Here is a 24,566-nt window from a genome sequence, read left to right on the forward strand (position 1 = left end):
GATTCCACAAACCCATCTACTTCTTTTTTATTGATTATGGGAAAGCGTTTGACTGCGTAGATCACAGCAGATTGTGGCAAGCTCTCCAAGAGATGACAGTTCCAATTCACCTCATCTGTCTCCTCAGGAACCTGTATGAAGGACAAGAGGCCACAGTCAGAACTGGGCATGGTCTTACTGATTGGTTTCCGATTGAGGAAGGAGTGAGACAAGGTTGCATACTGTCGCCCTGCCTATTTAACCTATATGCAGAGTGCATCATGAGGAAGGCCGGTCTGGACGAGTCTTCAGCTGGATTGCTGGAAAACGTATCAACAACCTTAGATATGCAGATGATACCACTTTAATGGCAGAGAGTGAAGTGGAACTCAAGATACTTCTGATGCGCGTACAAGAAGAGAGTGAGAAGTTTGGGCTTAAACTGAACATTAAAAAGACAAATATCATGGCTTCTTGCCCTACCAAGGCCTGGAGCATCAAGGGACAAAAAGTGGAAACTGACAGATTTTCTCTTCATGGGCTCCAAGATTACGCCGGAAGGAGACTGCAGCCATGAAATTAGGAGACGCCTTCTTCAGGGAAAAAGAGCCATAGCTAGCCTTGACCGCCTAGTAAAGAGCAGACATTAGACTGCCAATGAAGATCCGTATAACTCGTGCTATGGTCTTTCCAGTTGTGATGTATGGATGCGAGAGTTGGACTGTGGAAAAGGCTGACCGCCGAAGAATTGAAGGGTTTGAATTGTGGTGCTGGAGGAGACTCTTGAGAGTTCCTTGGTCTGCCAGAAGATCAAATCAGTCGATAGTGTCGACTGGTCATTGGAGGGTCAAATTCTAAAGTTAAGGCTCAGCTACTTTGGTGATGTGATGAGAAGAGAGGAGTCGCTGGAGAAATATTTGATGTGTGGAAAGGTTCTACGTCACCGGAGAAGAGGTAGGCAGCGAACGCGGTGGTTAGATGGCATCCTCGAGGCGCTGCAGATGAAGTTATGTGATGTTAGGAAGATAGTGAGTGACTGGAAAGCGTGGTGTGATATAGTCCGTAGGGTCACGAAGAGTCGCACACGACTGATCGACTGAACTGAACTGATAATGATGCGACTTATAGTCCAGCAGCGGTTTATTGGCCCGTGGTGCGTAATTCCAACACATGTGCCCCTTGCCTTCAGTCAAACACAAATCTAAGAATTGTATCTTGTTATCAAGCAGTATCTCAGTGGTGAACTGCAAACCCTGTGCATTGGCTTTGAATACTAACACTGTAGACATGCGCCTAGCAAAGTCCGTTTTGTCAATAAGAATAAAAAAATCTTCGACGTATCTGAAAATTCGGGACGCTGTTCCAACCAAATCTTTCCGGAACTTCGATTCACGAATGACAAAAAAAAATTTCACTAAGCGCAGGCGCTACTCTAGACCGAATACAAACGCCCGCTTTCTGGGTATAGATTGTGCCTTCCCATTCACAGCAAAGGTAAATTTCACATAAAAGGACAACAGCTCAAGGAACCCAGTCACTGAAATACAGCAAATATACGAATTTTTCTTCATCATTGTCGGATGTGATGCAATCAAAAACGGCAGTCGTCAATTCCTTGTGGGGCAGAGAGTAGAACAAATCTACCACGCCTATGCTGAAGGCTGAGCATGAACCCGGGTTTTTCTCTTGTAAAAACTTAACGAAACACATAGAGTTTGGTACCTTAAAAGGATCATAATAGATAAAGCTGCCAAATGTTTCTGTAAATAGCCAGAAATTTTATGTTGCCAGGTACTCTTCTCTGTCCCAATGGCCCTAAATGGTAATCTCGTATTATGTGTCTTAGCAGAGAAGAAAATCTTTAAACAGTTGCTTTTTGACTTATTACACTGCCTTTAAATCGCTCCAGATTCAATTGCTCAAGCAGTTGTACAGCCCTGCATTTTACCTTCTGAAACTTAGCCGAGACCGGCTGAAAGTTCTTCTCGATTGCTACGAACGCTTTATCGGAAAACAACCATTCAGGTAAGACTACAAAACAACCCTCTTTATCCCCATTTATCAGTCGCAAGTTATTCGAGACAAGGAAGTTGATCAGTGACCCGAGTCTCTTCCCATACTTGACCCTCGTATAAGACCTGGCTAAAACCGCTGTACACTCCTCTACGCACCTGGGACGAGACTCATCCGGTGCAAGGCGAGAAATAGATCGCGCCAGGGTCACCTTATCTTCCCTGCGTAGGTGTGGCTCAACACAGAATTTCGGTTCCATCCGAAGAAGGGCGTCATGAGATTTTGGAAGTTGCTTATCACCAAGTACAATCCCTTTTCCTGGTTGCTGCGAGGTCCCCTTCTTTGACGGAAGATGCGGTCGAGTCCTGCTTCAAAAGAACTCCATGGACAAGTCAACTGTTTTGCACCCTTCACTGTACATACGAGGATGGCCATGTAGACTTCCGCTGTGCTCACAGGAAACTCTCAGGCGGTCCTTGAAAAACCGGCCTTGGTGCCACCATTCCGAAGACAGGATTTTACACACTCGGCGTGCATGTCCTTTGGACGGTTGCAGGAACTCGCAAATCGCTTGAAGTTCTGGTGGACACAAACCTTTCCTTGCAACCAGGAAGACACACGATCCTTGCCCACAAACACAGCAACCAACGAGGCCAAGAAAGCCGGGTCATCAGGAAGAGGGTTAGGGTACGTAACAGAGCCCATAGTACTAGAAATGAAATTCAACAGGATATTTAAGCGGGCGACTTGGTGATGCATAGTCAAAAAATAAAAATCAGCGCGAACAAACGGGGACGAAAGGAAGAAACAACAGGAAAAAGCGCTTGTTCCTTTGGTTTCTTTCTTTCGTCCCCGTTCGTCCCCGGACACGAGAGGAGTATCCGAAAGACAAATTAGGCAAATCGTGTATTGATCACCTTCTATGCCGATTCTCTAACCTCACTCCATTATCTGGAATAATAACAAAGAAGCTAGGTGATAAATCTCCATATCCTTAATATTATTTGTTCCCTGTGATAATGTTAAGAAAAGACATAATTTTGCTATGGAATTGATAACAAAAAAAAAACGGTTGACTAGCTTGTACAAGAATTTGAATTCGACGCCATTAGCGGATCTGATCATTTGGAATTACATTATCAGATAGTCACACAATTTAAAAAGACATATGAAAGTCTAGAAAAAGGGTCAGAATTAAACAGCGGCAGAAAAAAGAAATGGATAAACAAGGATATTCCAGCCTTACGTTGCTTAAAAGAACAAAAGGGTGACACATAAACCTGACGACATTGCACTTGTGGCGACACACACTGCGCATAATTCCGCACAGCCTCTGCTTATCATTCGTTTCAGCGTATCAAGACCACACGCTGGACTGCCTTATCGATAAGACACGGCGCCACCGCTCGTCACCTGAGGCATGCGTCACCGACGGCGGCTACAAAAATAGGCTGCCCGGCTGGAAAGCACGGCTTTTTCATTCCGCTTCGGAGACCAGTGTGGCTTAGTATGCTCGTCCGCTACCACTGTTAAGGAACTAAACAATCGTTACGCTTTTATGTTGGGATTCGTCTTTCATCAGAAACGATATCCCACACACACACACTGAATCATAAATTCAGTTGGCCCTGTAATCAAGCCACAGCTAAGTTTAGGCAAGCAAATAAAAATGTTTTTTTTTTTTTTTTTGCGGACAAACTAGAAAGATCAAAGAGAAAGCCATAAGGAACACGGTCATCGCTGAATGAATTGATGGGGAGAGGTACGCAACACACTGCAGATATTACTATTAGGAAGGGATTCGGAAGTCTACAAAATTTCTTATTTTTAAGCGATGCATTTAATGCTGCCTTTCATGCTGAGCCGGGTCACCTTCAACAACAAATATCAGCTACATAATTCCAAGCACCATCTCTGCTAAGTAATGGAAACTCAGCCTTCCTTACAGACATAACACCAGATGATCTAGAGGACCTTGTAGCATCTATCCCACAAAATAAACCTGCGGGATTTTATAGCATAAGGCCGAGAGACAACAAAGCAAATATCAACAAGCTCAGTTCTATTATTTTTCTTATTACTAAACGGTATCTTAAATACAGGACAGTTCCAAAAGAATATGAAGGCTTCTGTTGTCCGCCCTATATAGAATCAGGGTGCGAAACACGACTGCAGTAACTAAAGACCTATAACCATCTTATCAGTACTATCTCATTTGATAGAAATATATCTTGAAATGCGATGGTTAAATTATGTGACAAGTATTCCTTAATTTCACAAAAACAGTTTCACTTGAAGAAAAAAAAGCGCGATGACTGCATCAGAGCTGAACGATATGATCAATGGCGCACTTGTGAACAACAAGATTGCGCAAATGTTGTTTTTGACACGACAAAAGCGTTGAATGCCGTTGACCATAATCTGTTGATCCAAAAACGAAATTCAATATATTTTAGGGATGAGTTTAATGATCTTTTCACAAACTATTTTTCAGGGCGATCTCAGAGTTTAAAAATAGGAAATGTGTTAAGGACAAAGATATCTATTAAATATGATGTTTCAAAGTGCTCAACATTCGCACCCCTGCTGTTTGATATATATGTCAACGACCTTCAAACTTTACCTTTACCCTCCCGTGTGTATCAATATGCTGATGACACTGCCCTGGTTCTCACGCACTCGTCATATGAACAGTCTACTAAAGTTTTACAAACATACATAAGTAATCTTCTTGGTTGGATGAACTCGAATTACATATTTGTTAATCGAAATAAAACAAAACGTATGTGTGTAAGGAGCCCTCATAAGCAAATACAGCTATGCAATAAAATATACCTGCATTCTAACAAGTGTGAACGCGGTGCCAGTGTCGTCTCATAGACACTGCACACATATAAAATACCTCGCTTTACACATAGACGAATTGCTAAACTGGAACGAAAATACTACATATATCTGTAAAATCTTCGAACAGCAGCATCATACATTCGTAGACTGCGTGAGAGTGCTGGCGCTCAAACTAGGTATGAAATTATGAGGTTCTTGTGGAAAGCGTGCTTCTATATGGCATTAATGTGCAGGGCTTTTGTCGAGCTAACAGAAACGAAACAATAAACAGGCTCCGACGCCGAATTGATAATAATATTGTCTACGGCAGTAGACTCCATAACTTAAAAATAAGTGAAGAATGAATGAAATTGAAATGTTAAGCAAAGCAGCTGCACAGTTATGCGATTCTTACTTCAAGATATTACGTTACCAAAAACACTAAGACGAACAGAAAAATTCAGCATACCGTGAATTTACACAAAATATAATAAACGATTGCGTCACTAGTATGTGCCTTTTATTTTTACTCTATACCTCCCAAACTAAACGATATGACCACCCTGACGGAAGCAAGGAAGCAATTAAGCTGATGCCTTTTATCTGCATGTTTCCAGTGACATTACTTCACTGCTCCATTCGTGTTCCATGCAGACACCTGTATATGAACGCCCCCTATTCGTATTGCGTTGTACCTCTGTGCTGATTTCTGTACATCTGTTACATTTCTGTGATTTTTGGTTGCTAATGCAAATGTGCGTAAGCTTGTTATTTATATTGTATAAAAGTGTTTGCTGCCTTTAGTTTCCCGCAAATCAACTATCTTTATACTACAAAGTTTACAGCCTGTACTCTACTTGTTTAATTATATTTATATGTTCCTTTTTTTCATGTCTATGCTCTCATTTTCATAGCTGTTGTGTAATGTTGCTTCAGTGATCTGGCCGCCGGCCCGCCCACAAGCACTGCGTCCTTAGTCGGGCTGTGCTTATAAAAGAGAGAAAAGAAGAATGGAATACATTATTATTATTATTATTATTATTATTATTATTATTATTATTATTATTATTATTATTATTATTATTATTATTATTATTATTACTATTTTTTTATTCTTTTTTCCCCAAGATGGCGCCCAGTAAGGACGCATGTGCGCTGTGCTCTCGCCCGTTTTTTGGCAAGCAGCAGTTTTTACGATGTGCTGACTGTGCGAACCGTGTTCATTCGAAGTGCGTCACTTGGGCGGATAATGAGCTTCAACTCTTGAAATCTGGCTCTAGGCCATTCGTGTGTAATTTGTGTGCGTCGTTGTCTGACAGTGCGAGCCTTAGCGATGGTAGTGCGCCTGCAGCTATGCTCCTTTCTTCCGTCGCCCCGATCCTGTCCACCCACCCGACCGGTTTTTCCCCTTCAACCCTGACCGGCGAACATGGCGGTGAGTTTGCCTCGCTAAGGACTCTCCTCCTCGGCGCGCTCGAGGGGATCTCTTTTCTAAGCGATAAGGTTGCCCAGCTGCGGGAGGAGAATGAGCGCCTTCGTGGGGAGAACTCGCGGGCCTTCGCACAACAAGCAGAGGTCATTGCCTCTATAGACAATTTTATTTAGGAGGTCGCCATTTTGAAAATGTGGCGCTGTCTATGTTCTGTTTTTGTCCCTAGCGCCAAGCTGTTATGCGCGCACACATTTGTTGTATACCCACAGTGCAGGACGGCGGTGCCGCATATAGACGTTTCTGTTCTGGTTTTGTGTGTGTTTGCGTTAGAAAAGCTCCTGGATTACGGCAAAGCATTTTCTAGCAGTACTGTCGCCGTTTCGTGGAGCGATGGCCGGAACTTCGGCAGATGATGGGGCCGGAGGCAGTGGCACTCTTACCGGCGTTCCGATGATTGACATAGGTAAGCGGATTTTGTTGAGTTTGTGGACTAATGCACTACAATTGTCGCACTGCTATCTACAACGGCTGTCGAGGAAGCGACACAGACAGCGCCAAGCTTCTTTTATGCTATTTAATTGCGTTCGATAGACTATGATTGACAGCCAGGATAACACAGCTATTTCATGAATGTTTACGTTAGCAGGACTTCACTTTGCTTGAGTAAACTTGATGTGTATATGCGATTTTTATTGTTTGATCAGTACCGATACTAAACTCGTTTCGTGAAAGCTGACCGGTATACAATTCACGATTTCGAACACGTACTACAGTGCACTTCTCTGCGAGATACGTGTCGTGCCAAAATAATGCGCTCGATCCTCTGTGCGCTCTGTGTTTCAGCGGGTTATCAATGAGATAAATACTCACTAACGAGCAGATCCAGTGGTCGGTACGAGATTGTTTACTCAGCTAGAGCGTGTAGACACCGAGCGAAAGCAACGTCTACACTTGTTGGCGTCGCGTATGTCACCGTCGCTAGTTTGGGGATTTGGCCACTGAGCGATCAATGACCGTTCTCTCTACCTCGTGTTTCTTTTTTTTTTCTCGTACGTAGCGTCCTCTTTTCACTTGATGAAAGAGGAGTGTTTCGGCCGTAAATAACTCACGCTGAACAAGTGAAGTTAGATCACAGGTTGCGCGGCTACTAGCTACGCGGCAGTAAAAATTCGCCGCGCCTCCCTTTCTTCTATTGTGTTTTGGCGAGCACCGAGAGCGCTTGCAGTCCTCTCCAAGTTACGCTTTTTCACACGAGTTTTCTAGGCTTTGGTATCTTGACTGGGGCAGTTAGCGCACTCTTGTTTTGCCAAGGCCCATTGTTTGCGGTAATAACCTTGCTGTTACATTGCTTCCTCAGCATGTAGTTAGGTGATATAGCATGCAAGGAGAATTTCGAAGTGTTTTTTTTTTCTATTTCTCTTCGCTACTTCCTTCCATTGCTTTGATTATGTGCCCTTGATATTTGTCTGCAGGTCACAAGCTGTACAGCCATCCAACTGCTGTCACTGACTGGAATGACGACATAAAGAAGTGGCCACGCGTGCAGATGCCACACATTATTTTTTACCTCCTTGAGAAGAAAGCGTGTGACCTCAAGGAGGTGAAATCATTCAGGAGCATGCAGTCGTACTCGTATTTGCAGAGTGGTTGGGTTGGGACGGTGCTCATGCATACAGTAGATGAGCAATTGACATTGATGAAATGCCAAGTGCAGGCCTCACAGTCAGTCAAAGTTCTTCACGAAGCATGCGTGTGTTGCACAAGAAGTGGTGACGTTATAAACCTTCCGTTCATAGCCCAGCTTAAGCATAGGTATGGAGTTCATGGCAGTACGTTGTCCACCAACAAAGTGTTCCGAGCACACACGAGAGGCGGTCGATGGCACAAAAGCCTTTCTGTTGACGCTAGCCAGCCTACGCCGTCGCTCATCTTCATCGGACGGAAAACGATGCAGTTGAAACAGATCGCGCCCGCACTGATGCCGCAGCTGTTGATGCTGTGCACATGGCTCTGCTCCTAGGTTTTTTCGCTTACGATAGTTGTTGGAGCAGCCAACAACAGCGCAATGGTATCTTGATGACCTCGGCTCACGATTCATGGTCACAGTTTGCGTGAAAACCAAGCAAAAGCTGTTTGATCGCGCAAAAAACAGCACGAAAGGCAAGTTCTCAATGCAAATGCTATGGCCACCTTGCCGCCCGCGCATACCGGCGAGAAAGGGCAGAGGAGGAGCGGCTCCGCGCGCGCCGCTTTGAGGCTACTTTCCTCCTCGCGGCAAAAACGGTCTATACGTGCCTGCGATCGCGGTTTACTCAGGAACCTGTGTGGCGCGCTGCCTCGCAGTGCGAGAGTCCTCTCGCCGAACCCGTTGGAAATCCTACCCGTGTTGAGCAGCCATCTGTGGACTACTGCGCCGCTCTTCATCGAGGGATGACTCCCGGCGATGTTGCCGGTCCATCTTCTGCCTCCACTCGACTCTCCTAGTGCAATGAAGAAGCACCGAAGTCCAGCCATCACTGGCGCATCGAGCTCATCGGTCCTTAACGTTGCCAACCAAAAGAAGCGTCCGAAGAATATTTTCGTCTCTAAACTCAGTCCCGAAACAACATCGGTAGATCTTACTAACCATCTAAAGTCAATTAATGTTACCCCCATTTTTTGCCGCCAGCTGAAAACAAGATACGACTCGTACTCGTCCTTCCATATTGCAGTAGACGAAGAATCGTACAGTAAGCTTGTTGAGCGTTCGATGTGGTCGATGGGTTTCATTTGCAAGGACTTTCGTGGGAAGCTTCACGACAATATTCTGCATCCCTCAGAACTGACGCTAAATTGCAGTGGCCCCTAATTTGGACATTTATTATCAAAACGCCCAAGGTCTTCGACTAAGGGATATGAATTTTTTTCTACCGTTTTGTCCTGTGGTTATACCGTTGTTGTAGTTACCGAAACCTGGCTGTCAAGCGATATACCTCCCAGTGATTTCTTCCCTAATAATTACTGGTTTTCGTAGCGACCGCCCTGAAACAGGACCCAAGCGGAGGAGGTGGAGTGCTCATTGCGATTGACAGTTTTGTGCAGTGTGTTTGACGTTCCGATCTGAAAACTGTTGAAGAATGTGTGTGGCTTGAGCTCACTTTACATCGACATGAAAAACTTCTACTTGCAGCTTTCTAGATTCCTCTGAATCTTCCTCTTCCAGCCTATGATTATGTTCTGCTCTCAATCGAACATGTTATAACTCGTAATAGCAAACACAAACTTCTTATTATAGGCAATTTTAATACTCCAGGTATCAACTAGAATTCCTTTACTTCTGCTCACAGCAATCATTACATAATAAGTAAGTGTAACACTCTACTTGATTTTATAGCCTTTAACTCTTTGCAGCAACACAATTTCATTTAAAACTCATGTGGTAATATTCTTGACATCTATCTATCAAATTTTGAGTCTTCTAGTCTCGAGTTCAGACATACCGCTGACTCGCTGTGACAAATTTCACCCTCCGCTTCTAGTTACTACTGCTGTCTCTACCTCACCTTCTACTAATTCAGATCGGGTGAGGAATTCGCCCCGTTTCGCGTATTCACGTGGTGATTATGCCGGTCTTTTCAATTTCTTCTCTTCCGTCGACTGGTCCTTTTTAAATGACATTAATGATTCAGATGGACAAGTCAGTCGCTTTACAGAAATAGTTCTTGATGGTATGCGTCGGTACATACCTTTGCATACTCCTACGCGTAGGAAGTTCCCTTCCTGGTTTTCAAGTGAACTAATAACGGCGTTAAAACTAAAGGAACGGGCCCATCGTAAAGCGAAATGCCCTGGGTTTCACAATTGGGCAGATGAGTTTCGCCGCTTGCGTTCTCTTTGCAAACGTTTATACAAGCGGGACCACGACTCTTATCTAGAGTCTTTAGAGAGGAGTGCCTGAATCGTCCTAGTCAGTTCTGGCGATACGTTCACAAGTGTTCCATTAAATAAGTATCAGCTTAGTTGACTCTCTGGGGTCGGAAATTCAGGATGTTGAGGACAGTTTTGCCCAACAATGTTCCTCCGTTTAGAAACATCCACATTGTGATTCCATTTGCCTACCATCCCGTGCTCCATCTAATTTCGTTCTCTTTGACGAGGCGGTGGTAACTGTGAGTCTTAAGCGTCTGAGACCATCTTTGTTTCCTGGACCTGATGGCATTCCAGCCGCCATAACAAAAGTCTTCAGTTGTATTTTTGTACCAGTATTGACTGGCATATTTAATAACTGTTTAAAAATGCTGGTGTTCCTCGCGTGTGGAAAATGACACACGTGTTTCCTGTTTTCAAGTCAGGAAACAAATCCGATGCTTCCAATTATCGTTAGAATTCTCTTCTATGTGCAACCTCTAAGCTTTTCCAATTAGCTTTGCACAACCTACTTTCCTTCAATATCAAACATATCATAGTGCCGAATCAACATGGCTTCATATCGGATCGCTCTACATCTACCAACCTAGTCGCTGCAATGACGTATGCCTCTGCAGCAGTCCTTCAGAGAGGTCAGGTTGACACTGTGTACTGTGATATGAGCACAGCTTTCGAGGTTGTTACTCACTGCTTCTTGAAACGCTTCTACTCTCTGGCGTCAAAGTTTTACTCGTAGCCCTCCTACGAAATTATATCCTGATCGCTCCTGCTTTGTCAGTGTCAATGGACATACTTCTTTCGTTTACCCTGCAACCCGTGGAGTTCCTCAAGGTTCAGTATTAAGCCCGCTTCTCTTCTCCGTTTTTAGTAATGATGTTTCCTCGGCGATCAAGAACTCCTCGTTTATTCTTTATGCTGATGATATAAAAATATTCATGGTAATACTTTTTTTTTCAAGATTGCTTGTTGTTGCAATCGGACATATCTGCTTTTTCTGATTGGTGTGTGAAGAATCGACTTAACCTCAACTCTTCTAAAACTAAGGTTGTCTCATTCACTCGTAAAACACACACCTTTCTCTACCATTATTCTGTGAATTCTGTGCTGTTGAACAAGGTTGATGAAATTAATAACCTTGGTGTACCTTTTGACCGCACCCTAAGCTTCTCCTCTCACACTAAACGCATTGCTCAGCGGGCTATGCGCACACTCGGATTCGTTTGCAGTTTCGTACTCCAGTTTCGTTCTTAAAATTGTATCTGTCCAAATGCTTGCCGCTATTGGAGTACGCATCGGGTGTTTGGAATGGCACTTGCAGATCGAACTTGGAAAAGGTTGACAGAGTACAAAAATTGTTTTACGAATATTTCGATACTGCTTTCCTTGCGCAACTTCCTCCTCTCGCTCCACCAGGAGCACCTAACTGAATCTTCCTTCTCTTCACTGCCGTCGTGTCAGAGTTGATATCATATTTCTGTACAAACTCCTTCATGGCCACATTATGTGCCCTCAGCTCTAAGAGTACATCCTACTTCGCGTTCTGCGAAAGAGCATGAGGGAATTCAGACCATTTTAAGTTTCTCCGTCTCTTCATTCCCATTCCCCTCTGGACAGAATGCAGTGGTTATTTAACTATTTTTGTCTTCACCTTGACATCTTCCAAAACTCGCTCTGTTCATTTATATTGGATGTTCGTAGCGTTGTATTCTGAATAGTACTTCATCACATATCACTCCCACTTTCTAGCCTAAAATATTGTATTTACTAATCTTTTTGCTTTTTCTCGTGTTCAGTGCTGTCTGTATCTTGAACTGCTTTTTACCCGTTTCTTATTTTTATTTTAATTTAAACTTCATATTCGACTCTTACTGTACCACGTTCAATTTTATTTCTTTATTATATTTTCCTGTATTTCTAGCCTGTGTTTTAAGTGCCACGCACTTCTTGCGCCCGGAATGGTTGTTTATTTTATGTCTATATTACTCTAATCAATGTCAGTTATTCGTTTTTTCTTTCTATCTATCGTTCTTTTTCGTGATGTGCTCAACAATTCTCTCACTGTGTATATAAGACATGCTATGCATTGATTTCTTTCTTTCCGTGATACTTTTCGTCTCAGTTTCATTTTATGTGTCATTTCTTTCTTCTTTTGTGTTCTATCTGTTTGTGTAAAACTTGTGTGTGCATTTTCATTTTTTATTTTTTTTATTATTGCTGCAGCACAAAGACCACATGGTTGTTCCTGCATACATTAAATAGAGATTGATTGATTTATTGATAATTAATAATATTATTATATCCACATGTAATGTCTCATCAGTGACCTCTGAGAAATGATTAAAAATAAATAAATGTGCCGTTCTACTTATGGGGTCGAGAAATAGAGGCTGTTGGGTCTTATATTCATGATTGTTCATATTTTTCATGCCGCAAAACTTCAATTTTTTGACCGTTTAAACAACGTGCCAGTGACGACTCCCCTAAAATATTTTTTGGATTTGCAATAGAACAAGATAAGTGAAAATTTGTGTCTCTATTTATTCCACCTTGCTTTATTCACATAACCATTAGCACACAATGGTAACAGAACACATCACATGGATGATTGTTCGGCATGCAATATATATTGTCACGGACAACTGGGCTAGACGTGACTAAAACGACGGGACGAAGCTGTATCAGCAAGCAAAGTTCAGCGCACAGCACGCGAGTCAACTTCAGTGTCCTCTTCTTCCAGGCGTAGCAAGAACATGGGGACACCAGGTGGCATTACTCCCCCTCTTAAAAAAAAAGAAATAAGGGACGGAGCATAAGCGATGGCCAATGTAAGCGAAAAGAAGGACCAGCACATGGACAGCATAGATAACGGAGGCGGGGTAATGTGTCCTACGCGAACACGAAACAAGCGCATAGCGCACTACCGCGTGAAATAGGGCTTCATGCGGACAAGGTGCACGACCTCGGAGCGTGTTTGCCGACGCGAGGGCTTCACAGTGCCCACTGGAATAACTTCGTATGTCACTTCCGTGACTTGGCGCAGAACTTCGTAAGGTCCAAAGTAACGGGAAATTAGTTTCTCGCACAAGCCGGGCCGAGGCACCGGGGTCCACACCCAGACTTTCTCTCCAGGATGGTATGCGACGTGTCGATGACAGGTTGCAGCGGCGTGCATCCGTTCCCTGCTGTTGCTAAATGTGAATGCGGGCAAGTTGACGTGCTTCCTCAGCGCGCTGAGCAAACTGCTCGGCGTCTGGCATGAGTGGATGATCATCTGGGCAGCTCGGAAGCATGGCATCCAACATCGTCTGAACGTCACGTCCGTAGACTAGGCGAAATGGTGTAAAACGCGTCGTCTCTTGGGTGGCCGTGTTGTAGGCATATGTGACGTAGGGGAGAATTTCAAGTCAGGTTTTGTGCTGCGAGGCTATGTACATTGCGATCATGTCGGAGAGTGTTTTGTTCTCTCAGTGAGGTCATTCGTCTGCGGGTGATATGCAATAGTTTTTCGGTGGCTGGTATGACTAAGCTCGAGCATGTCGTGCATGAGCTGTGCCGTAAGCTCGGTGCCTCGATCGGTTACGACTAGGGGCGGTGCGCCATGACGCAACACGATTTGCTGCATAAAGAATTGAGCGATCTCAATTGATGTGCCCCGCTGCACTGCCTTGGTTTCGGCATAACATGTGAGATAGTCGGTCGCGACTATAATCCATTTGTTACCCATTGATGACAGCGGAAATGGGCCCAGTAGGTCGATGCCGACTTGGTCAAACGGCGTCCGAGGTGGAATAGGTTGGAGCGAACCCGCGGTCTTGAGAGGAGGCACCTTGCGGCGTTGACACTCGCGGCAGCCTCTGACGTAGCGATGGACGGCGTGAAAAAGCTTAGGCTAATAATAGGCTTGACGACCTCGAGCGAGTGTGCGTGCAAAACCCAAGTGGCCGGAAGTGGGCTCATCGTGGCAAGCAAAAAGGATATCGTCGCGAAGGTCGGCCGGCACGACAAGGAGGTGCGCTCGATCAACAGTGCTGGAGTTTTTCGTGAATAAAACGCCATTCCGAAGACAGAATGCAGACAGGTGCCTTCCAAACTGGCGGGGGACGTCAGCAGCGTGACCATCTAGGTGGTCAATGACAGGTCGAAGGTCTGGGTCAGCTCGCTGTCGCGTCATTATGTCTGAGGCATTCACTAGTCCAAGAAAACCTCTGTCATCCGTGACGTTATCGACAAATCCGACGGGTGCCCGCGAGAGCGCGTCAGCATCTCCGTGCTTCTGACCAGATTTGTACACAATGGAGCAATCAAATTCTTGAAGGCGAAATCTCCATCGTGCTAGGCGCCCCGATGGGTCACGGAGATTGGCCGGCCAGCACCAAGAATGGTGGTCAGTAACGACTTTAAACACGCGGCCATAGAGGTAAGGCCTAAATTTCATAGGGTCCCACACAACAGCGAGGCATTCCTTTTCCGTACTGGAATAATTTGTTTCAGCGCGCGAGAGCGTGCGGCTGGCATACGCAATGACCCTGTAAGGGATCGTCAAGGTGCGCGCGGGGGCGTACATTGCCCTGTAGACTGGAAATCTAAAAAAAGAGGCTGGGGAGTAAACCGGCGCTTAGCGCGCAGGTGGTGGCGCATTGCTTAGTTAATCACCTTCGAGTTCCTGAATGGGAAGCGGGAGCCGCTCCCTATCTCGTGCGAAGGAATGCGCCGCAAAGCGTCGGCAGCGTCTCTTGTGTAGAAGCGAAGGAGACAGGTGTCGTCCGCGGATGGTCAGACAGGTGCATGCCAGATGCGTGGGAACGAACATCTTCGCGAGTGCTCACAGGGTCAACCTCCCCTAAACTAAAAAAAAAGAAAAGAAAAGAAGTTCCATGGGTCACCTGCCTGTACTGTTTCAGTTTGGGAAGAGCGCTGCAGACAGCGGTGACCGGGCACGGGGCGAGGGTGAATTTTCTTGGCCCAATCACGCCGCTTATGGCCAGTGATTGGATAGCTCGGGCCAAGGGGTGTGAACCCGAGATGTAAACTGAAGTTGCCGAAGGTTCGTTGGGTGTTCTTGGTTGGATCGGGTCTTAGGTAGGTGCTCTGCACCATCGGCTCTGCCGAATTTGGGAGTCTCTCCCGGGAAGACCGACCAACAGGTTCCAGTTGTTGCCATATGCCTTTCCAACGGCACTAAATTTACTGGCGCAGTCGGACAGGACGTCTCTACGAGTCAAGTAGAGGCAAAGGCAGCGGAGGAGACTGAAGGTGACGGCAAGCAAGCTCCGGTCATCGGAAGCAGAGACAGCAACAAGGACCACGGCAGTGAACCAGCAACGCGAGGCTGCAGAAAAAGCAGCGCTCCGGGAAGAAAGGCTCACCGGTCTCCGGCGAGCCACAACAAAGCGGCGACAACGAGCACAGGACCAGCGGCGTGCGGCAGCTCATCGTAAAGTGCGGTGTAGGTGGAGGCGGACGCCAACATCATGGAGCAAACAATGTGGACTGGCGCATCGAAACCGTGAGTTTCTTCAGTCGCATTGTTCGCGCCTCTGTGTGTGTTCGAGCCGGCAGGGTAATCATATCCTAGGTGATATGGCGAGCCAGCTGGAAACAGAGAAGGCGCGCTTAAATGAGCTTTTGGCTCAGCTCGCCAAAGTGAGGAAACGCCTCAGGACTTAGAACTCAGAAAAACAGTAGCAAAACGCCAAGAGCTACAGGAGAAGGTAGCTATGCTTACACAGTTAAGAGTAGTCAGCGAGGTAGCACGGACGAAACGTTCCGAGGATAGATTACCGACGCTGGAAAACAACGTTCTGCTGGGACAGAGAAATGCGCCACAGAACATAGCTCACTTGGGTGTAAGCAGCGCGCCAGGAGGCAGTAACACCTGCCCAGTAGCAGGAACCTTTGAGCACAGTGTCGCGGAATGCGGAGACGTCCTAAGTAACGCTGGTGTGCCGGGCGCCGAATTGGCGCAAGTTTTAGAGGCGGACTCCGCGGAAGCGAAAGATAGCAAAGGCAAGGTACCTGTAATGTGCAAATTCTGTAAACGTTTAGCGCCACCCCTAGAGGCTGGCGGCGAAGACGAGCTACCCAGTCACGAGGAACAGAAGGCCATTGAGACTAAGGAAGCTGAAAACAGTCAGAGTGGCAGCAATATGCCTGTATGCTCTTTTGCCGAGTACAAGGTTGATGCCTCCAGCTTGTCAGGTGCGCGAAAAGAAAACATCCCAGTGGAATACACCGCTAGGGTATTTGAGACAGATATTGCTCACCCTGTCTATCCAGTGGTTCAGGTTAGCGGTGTGACGGTAGAGGCCAGACGCGAGGGCACTAGTGCATCGTCTTTGGAGCTGAGCTGTACGCGTCAGCAGAACGAACCTCAGAAAGGGCAGGAAAATGTGCGTTTCGATGCACGTGACACTAACGTGAACAGGAGAGTGCCACCTGACAAACGTCAGTCATCAGGCAACTGCAAGCTAAGCTCATACTCAGGTGATGCTATCAAGCCGGAAGGCGCAGGTAAAGCAGTGCGCGCCAATCGGAAGGTTTGTTCCGTCAGTAAAGGGGCTTTGTGCTCTACACCAGACAGAATGCCAGGGGACAGGCGTACTGCTCGTGTGGGGAAAGCCGGATTGCGGAACAGCACTATTCATGACGCAAGGCGCAAGCGGATAAAATCCAGCCGCACTAGTATGCACAGGAGGTGCAAGGGTGGTGCTACATGCGCGCCACTCGACTCATTCGCGCCGCGCAACGGGGAAGACCCCTCCTCGGGTCCACTGCAGGATTTGGTGTTAGAACCTAGAGGTTCAACAAGTATTTTCGATCCGGGAGGGCACAAGCCATCCAGTGTCCACCCCATTGTGGCGGTGGCCTAGCGAATAATCGCAAAGCGTTAAGTCCGTCAGTTCAGACTAGCAAGGTGGCTCAAACGCACACAGGGGCTGTTGGTGCGACTGAGGAGGCTCACATCGCTCTCAGATGAGTGCAAATGAACGTTCCGGTCATGTGCGTGTGGTGTGTTCGCGAGCTGGACGTGCTTGTGCGTGAACTGAACACAATGCGCGAACTCGGACTTCAATCAAGGAGCGAGCCGTGCATGCAACATTGTGCATTTGAGTGTGTGCATTTTGTTTTTGTTTTGGATTGTTGGGGCAAATTTTTAGTGTTTTGTTACTGGGCACCCGCGATCGAGATGATGTTGTCACGTAGGCCGATCCCTTGATTGTTTTAATTTTAAAGGTGCCATTTAGGTCCCTTGTAAAATCTTGGGGAGGGCCTGTAAGGGATCGTCAAGGTGCGCGCGGGGGCGTACATTGCCCTGTAGACTGGAAGTCGAAAAAAAGAGGTCGGGGAGTAAACCGGCGCCTAGCGCGCAGGTGGTGGCGCATTGCTTAGTTAATCCCCTTCGAGTTCCTGAATGGGAAGCGGGAGCCGCTCCCTATCTCGTGCGAAGGAATACGCCGCAAAGTGTCGGCAGCGTCTCTTGTGCAGAAGCGAAGGAGACAGGTGTCGTCCGCGGATGGTCAGACAGGTGCATGCCAAATGCGTGGGAACGAACATCTTCGCGAGTGCTCACAGGGTCAACCTCCCCTAAACTAAAAAAAAGAAAAGAAAAGAAGTTCCATGGGTCACCTGCCTGTACTGTTTCAGTTTGGGAAGAGCGCTGCAGACAGCGGTGACCGGGCACGGGGCGAGGGTGAATTTTCTTGGCCCAATCACGCCGCTTATGGCCAGTGATTGGATAGCTCGGGCCAAGGGGTGTGAACCCGAGGTGTAAACTGAAGTTGCCGAAGGTACGTTGGGTGTTCTTGGTTGGATCGGGTCTTAGGTAGGTGCTCTGCACCATCGGCTCTGCCGAATTTGGGAGTCTCTCCCGTGAAGACCGACCAACAGGTTCCAGTTGTTGCCATGTATTTGCAATCTTGTAAAAGTGTACATATGTAAATAGATGTACTACATAAAGCTCATAATCAAGTTCATCTGTCAAGAACCTTCAGTCTTGTGTTAAGATACCCGTCCTTGACGGAGCAGCACCGCTGGTGGTGCAACGGGTCCCTGCCTGGAGAACGAATCAGTTCGCGCCAACCCCTGGCTGGGCGGAACGACGGGTTATTAAATTTACTGACCCTTTCCACGCCAGCTTGGTGTTGAACGAGTACAGCGCCAAGGCCGATGTCGCTGGCGTCGATGTGGACTTCGGTGGCAGCGTCTTCATCAAAGTGCGCAAGAACAGGGGTAGTTTGCGGTCGTCTGCGCAGCTACGCAAAAGCCTCCTGTTGTTCGGCGGCCCACACTAACTGTGTATCATCCCGCGTGAGGTGGTCGAGGGGTTTGGCTATCTTGGAAAAGTAGGCGATGAAGCGGCAGTAGTATGCACACAAACCCAGGAAACGTTTTAAACTCCTCTTCGTCGCAGGAACGGGAAATTTGGCGACAGAGGCAGTTTTGCCGGGGTCTGGCCTAACGCCTGCGGCACTCACAAGATGACCAAGAAACTTCACCTCTTTGTAGCCAAAGTGGCACTTCTCGGGTTTGAGCGTCAAGTCAGCTGACCGGAGGGCATCTAATACTGCTCGAAGGCGTTCGAGGTGTTCTCCAAAGGTTTCAGAGAACAGGACAATGACGTCGAGATAAACTAAACAGACTTGCCATGTGAGGCCGGCGAGAACAGTGTCCATCATGCGCTGAAAAGTAGCCGGCGCTGAACGTAGGCCGAATGGCAGCACTTTAAACTCATACAGTCCATCTGGGGTGACAAAAGCTGTTTTTTCGCGGTTCCGCTCATCGATCTCAATCTGCCAGTACCCGCTCTTTAAGTCAATGAAGGAGAAGTATTGGGCGCGACGAAGCTTGTCGAGCGAATTGTCGATACGGGGCAGCGGGTAGACGACTTTTTTTGTGATGTCGTTCAACTTTCGATAATCAACACAGAAGCGAAGGGTGCAATAATTTTTTTTTTCACTAGCACGACAGGGGATGATCACGGACTGTTGGAGGGTTGGATAACACCCTCACGAAGCATCTCCTGAACCTGTGTCTGAATCACTTCCCGTTCGGTCGTTGAGATGCGGTACGGCTGCTGGCGTATAGGGCAGGCATCGTCGGGAGTAATTATACGGTGCTTCACAGAGGCGTTTGCCAAATTTTCGATGACGTCGCGACACAAGCACTGTATTTTAGAAGGAGAGAACGCAGGTTGTGCTGCTGTGTTTCCGAGAGATCTGTACTAATATCCAGACGATCAAGGGATGGGCGCACATTTTTAACTTCTCCGAACGTAAAACATTCAGAAACGCCCGCTAAGGCGTCGGCGAATTCGATTGCGGTAGCGCGGAAAAGATGGCGGGGTTCGTTCGTGAAGTCAGTCACCAGGAACTCAGATCAACCGTTATGGAGATGGATGAGACTCCGCGCCGAAGTGATGCCGTAGGTGAGCAAAAGGGACTGGTTGCCCTCAGCGACCGCCGTACCGCCACGTAGTTACGTAGTTGAGGTAATCGTAGTTAACAGTCACAAAAACACTGGAACGTGGCGGAATAGAAACGCTCTAGGCAGAAATTCGAAGAGGGGCGCGGCTTTGGCGGTCTGCGGTGTCAGTATCATCAGCTTTCTCGGTCGAAAAGGTTACGGTACGCTTCCGGAGATCGATAATGGCCCCATACTCCCCGAGAAAATCGCAGCAAGGATACGGTCGCGGGAGCAGTGAGGTATTACAAGGCAGCTGACAACACACGTGGAGTTGCGAATTTGGACTCTCGCCGTGCATTGACCGCTCAGAGTTACGACATGCCCGCCAGCGGTTCGAATCTGCGTGCCAGACCATGGTGCGATCACTTTTTTAGAAGCGCCGCTAGCTTCCCGCTTAAAATCGAAAAATCAGCACTAGTGTCTTTCAATGCGCTAACCTGATAGCAGTCAAAGAGCACGGGTATATCCAGCGAGAGTATATCTTCGCGTGTACGAACTGTCGTCGGGGCCGTCAAGTCGCGTTGTCAGGGGGTCTTCGTCGCGTCGATTTGAAGCGGCCTCGCCCCCTGAGGTCGCTGTCTTGAGTTTTCCCTGCTCGGACTAGGCGACCGTTGCTGCGCCATTCAGGAGGAGCTGGGCTGCGAGTATGGTCGGCGTGGAGACGAGATCGTGACTGTCGTCTTAACGTTGGCGCCATGCACTGCTGGGCTACGTATGCCTCAATATCCCGGGGTCGTTGGCATAAAGGAGGGCTACGCATGTCGATGGGGAAGCTCTTCAGTCCCAGTTGTCGATATGGGCGCTGTCGATACAGGTGACCAGGTTCTTCGCAGTGGAAGCAGAGGCGCTGCCGATTTGGGGCACGCCACAGGTCTGCCTTTCGCTGGGGTGGTCGGCGGTTGTCGATCTACGGCTCGGGGTGGGCTGAATACAGTGAGCCTTGGTCGGGTGGCAGTAATTGTGTGGAATCAGTTGGGGAACGTCGCAAGATGTCCGCATACGTTGGCCGACAGGACTCGGTGGAAAAGGATGGCGGGTTAGCAGATGGTACCGAAGGCCGAAATGCTTGCTGGAGCTCTTCTCGGACAATACCAGCGACACAGCCGACCGTCGGCTGGGGAGCACCGAAAAGCCTCTGGAGGTCTTCACGCAAAATGAAGCGGATGATGTCGCGAAGAAGATCCGGACTAGCCCCGAAAGCCGAATGCGGCTCCGTGAGCGAAGCGGCGAGTACCGGCCTGTCGTAGGTCGTAGACCGCTGCTGGAGCATCCTTTCCATCGTGATTGCCTCCGAAACTCGGCAACTGTGCTCGGCGGATTGCGCACGAGCCCAGCGAACAGTTGTTCCTTAACGCCGTGCATGAGATGGCGCACCTTTTTCTCTTCGGGCATGGCCGGGTCAGATAGTCTGAACAGCCTAGTCATGTCCTCCACATACATGGTTATGGTCTCGTTCGGCATCTGTATGCGAAAGCGTAAAGCGCTTTCCGCTCGTTCTCGGCGATCCGGGCTGGTGTAGGTGTCCAGGATGCAGCGGCAGAACTCGCGCTACGATATTAGGGTACCTTTGCGATTCTCGTACCAAGTACGAGCGCCATCTACCTGGCTACAGAAGACGTTCCTGAGCTTCGCGGCGTCGTACCACTGATTAAATGCGGCGACACATTCAAACTGGGGAAGCCAGTCTTGAACGTCTTCCGTCTGACAGCCGTGGAAAGCCTTAGGCCGTCGTAGGTTCGTAGAGTGTAATACGTCGGAGTCTGCATGACAGGTCGAGGGGCGGCTGCGTTTGTGAATTCCAACGCCCCGTGCTTAGGTGGTAGGCCTAGGTTCCTTCTGCTTGCGCGGTGAACAGGAGTGTCGATTGACAGAGGACCTGAATCCTGGGTATGCGGAGGAGTGCAGGACATATACTAGGATCGATACCCTGCGCCGACACCAAAACATGTCACGGACAGCAGGGCTAGAAATGACTAAAACGACGGGACGAAGCTGTACCAGCAGGCAAAGTTCGACGCACAACACGCGAGTCAACTTCAGTGTCCTCTTCTTCCAGGCGCAGCAAGAACATGGGGACACCAGGTGACAATATGCTCCGGCGCCATTGCAATGCAGTATCGTATTCTCAAAATTTAGAATAAACTAAAACCTCACTTTTCCCCCAAGTTGTGAAAGCGTGTCTTGTGCGACCTAGTCAGTATGGTCTCTGGCCGTCACCAGCGAGAATGTAAGGCAGCCACTGCATGGCCTTCTCTCCCGGTAGCGAACGTCAGGCTAGGGCATGGGTGATAAAGGATCATCAAATGAAGCTGCGCGCACAGGCTTCACAAGGGTGCGCCAAGTCAGTTTAGTCAGTTATGCGCTCGCAGCATCATTTTCTGGCTTTTATCGCCCTTCAGCTGGGTTGTGCTGTTCATGTAAAGATCTCGGTGGTGACGCTCTGACCCGAAAGGTAGTAGACACGCCTAAAACCTAAAATCCTCATTTTTATTTAGAATAAATTAGTTTCTTCACAAGGTCAATAATTTTCTACATCCAGATACTTGTGCATTGAATTAGGTGTATAGTTTATACCTTACATCCAACAAGCCAGGTCCTTTTTCTTATGACGAGGTCAATAATTTTCTACATCCAGATACTTGTACATTGAATTAGATGTATAGTTTATAACTTACATCCAACAAGCCAGGTCCTTTATCTTATGAGTCTTGTCGCGTTCCTGTAATTCCCGGCGAGGCCACGTGCCTGTGACGTCACGGCTTAGCCGACCAGTCATTAGTTTCACGCGAAGACGCCGCAGACTGACAGGACAACAGCGGGCATGGCGTTGAGTGGGAGCCACATTAACTCCTCTGCAACAGGGCATACTATAGCTACTGAGCACAAATAAGTAAGACTTCTCCGCAAGCGAAACTGCATAGCTATTCAACGAGGTGAAAAAACTTACTGCAATAACGAGTGAAGCTGAAATCGGCGAGCTTGACTATCAGCTTGGTGGTTAGGAGCACGTTGTCGCATTTCAGGTCGCGGTGAGCAATGTTGCGCTGGTGCAGGTAGGCCACAGCGGAGGCAAGCTGAACGAATATGTGATGAGCTGTCCTTTCGTCAAGGCGTCCAGTGCTCTGATAAGAGAATACACGTCTTGTTTGACCTACTCAACGTTGCTGAGCCTTCTGCAGTTTACTGAATTCAAACGCTGTGAATACTGGTGCTAAGCTGATAATGGCAAACTGATGCTCGCACTGCAAACATCTTAATAGAAATTATCATTGCAAAATAGAAATAAACAGCTGAGGCACATATAAATGCTATTATGGATTTGTTTTTTTATATATTTTTCATTCCACAAAATGCTGCTCAAAATGTAACGAGTACTGCATTTTTTCATATGCCGATATATTTTGCAGCGAAGCGTTTGCCCGTTGAAGGCTGCAGACTTCACGGCCAGAATGACCCTCTTTAATCACGAATGAAATCTCTGCATGAAACTATGAGCCGCTATTCCTGCCCTCACCTCCTTATATCTTCTTTTTAGTCGCTAAAGAAAAGTGCTTTTAATAGTTGTGTATAAAACTGATACACAGCCTTTCTTAGGGCAGCCAACGTGTTTAAAAAGACGACTTTGGCGGTTATTCGTATATTTATTGGCAGTTCCAGTCTCTCTTAGAAAAACGTTTGAGAATCAGGCACAAAATACGAAGTCAATTTCTTCTGAAGTAATGGGAAACTTGTTCATTTGAATATTTTCATGAAGTGGCCTGGGAGCTAACCTCAAAAAAGAAAAGGCGAGACAAAACGCATGCTGTATGCCACAAAGATTATTATTTCCAGTAAGAGTTGTTAAGCTTATATAGTTCGAATTCATAAGCAAATAAGGTCATTTTATTCGCCGTTCAGCCTGCTCAGAATGCTTGAGTTTATACGGGGCCTAGCACAACTTATCCAAGAGTATCAGCAACTTCCAAAATACGAATCTTGAGCCTAACGAAACAGTTTACATTTGTAAGTACGCCTGTTATGTTCATCTTATGTGAAACTTTTGCAGCATACCGCATGTTGCACCCTCATCAATGCTGATGTGTTAAAAATGCAATGTTCGCTGCCGCCAAAGGGTAAAATATATCGGGCCATAACGCAAGAGAAACCGAAATTACGTGGCCAGAAAATGTGGTAGCCACTACTACGAGCGCACGTTACCACTACAGCGTCCATCCCGTGTCCATCCCATGCGCTGCTTAGGTAGTGTTACACCCCCCCCCCCCCCCCCCCCTCCTCCAACTTTGTCATGTTCTTCCTGTGGTCTAGGGTTTTCGGGCGCGCACCATTTCTATTAAACAATAAGCATTTTTTCTCCCTCTCTTGTCCTACGGTAATAGACATTATTATAGACGTCGTCTACGGCCGCATGGTTTTATTTCAGACAAAATATGACCTCAAAAATTGTGGAGAACACAGTGGACAGCTTGCGATTTCGCGGAAGGTACAAACGGACATAAGTATTATATTCGACTGCCAGAAAGCTACAAATGATTTTCGAAGTATTCATTTTTTTTTAGGTTTCAAGCTAAACAAATTTTTTTTTTAAAGAAATTCAAGTTCGCTTAGTTGAGTTATAATACACAACGCAGTAACACTTCATATCAAAGCTTGAGCGGCATTTGAAAAAGAAGTTTATTATAAAGATTGCTGGTAGTTTCGAATAAGAAACCATGTATACTGAGCACACAATTGTTCTGTAAACCTAAACGCTTACCGGCGCATGCTGCTGTCGGGGCTAAATCTGACGTGATGCTCCTGGTTTGCAGCCAAAGTGAAAAAGCAACTTTCATAATGATTTACGCCTTGAAGAACTGTCTCATGTGTTGAAAAAACGCATCCGTTTAATCGAGGTAACTACAATAGCGTAGTTAACTGATAACTATTTTCTTATACACCAGAAGACCTTTTC

General features: G+C 46.9%; 1 protein-coding gene across 1 annotated transcript in view; it reads right to left on the reverse strand.

The window, feature by feature from the left end:
• Positions 1-24,566, reverse strand: part of LOC146194423 (testis-specific serine/threonine-protein kinase 2-like) — a 57,971-nt gene that overhangs the window by 33,094 nt on the left and 311 nt on the right. The window contains exon 2 of the mRNA XM_084596554.1: positions 22,566-22,740. Within this exon, the coding sequence (XP_084452680.1) occupies positions 22,566-22,740 (175 nt within the window). The remainder of the gene's footprint in view (positions 1-22,565; positions 22,741-24,566) is intronic.

Source organism: Amblyomma maculatum, chromosome 3 (assembly GCF_055883805.1).
Source record: "Amblyomma maculatum isolate TAMU_Amacu chromosome 3, ASM5588380v1, whole genome shotgun sequence".
Taxonomy (NCBI): domain Eukaryota; kingdom Metazoa; phylum Arthropoda; class Arachnida; order Ixodida; family Ixodidae; genus Amblyomma; species Amblyomma maculatum.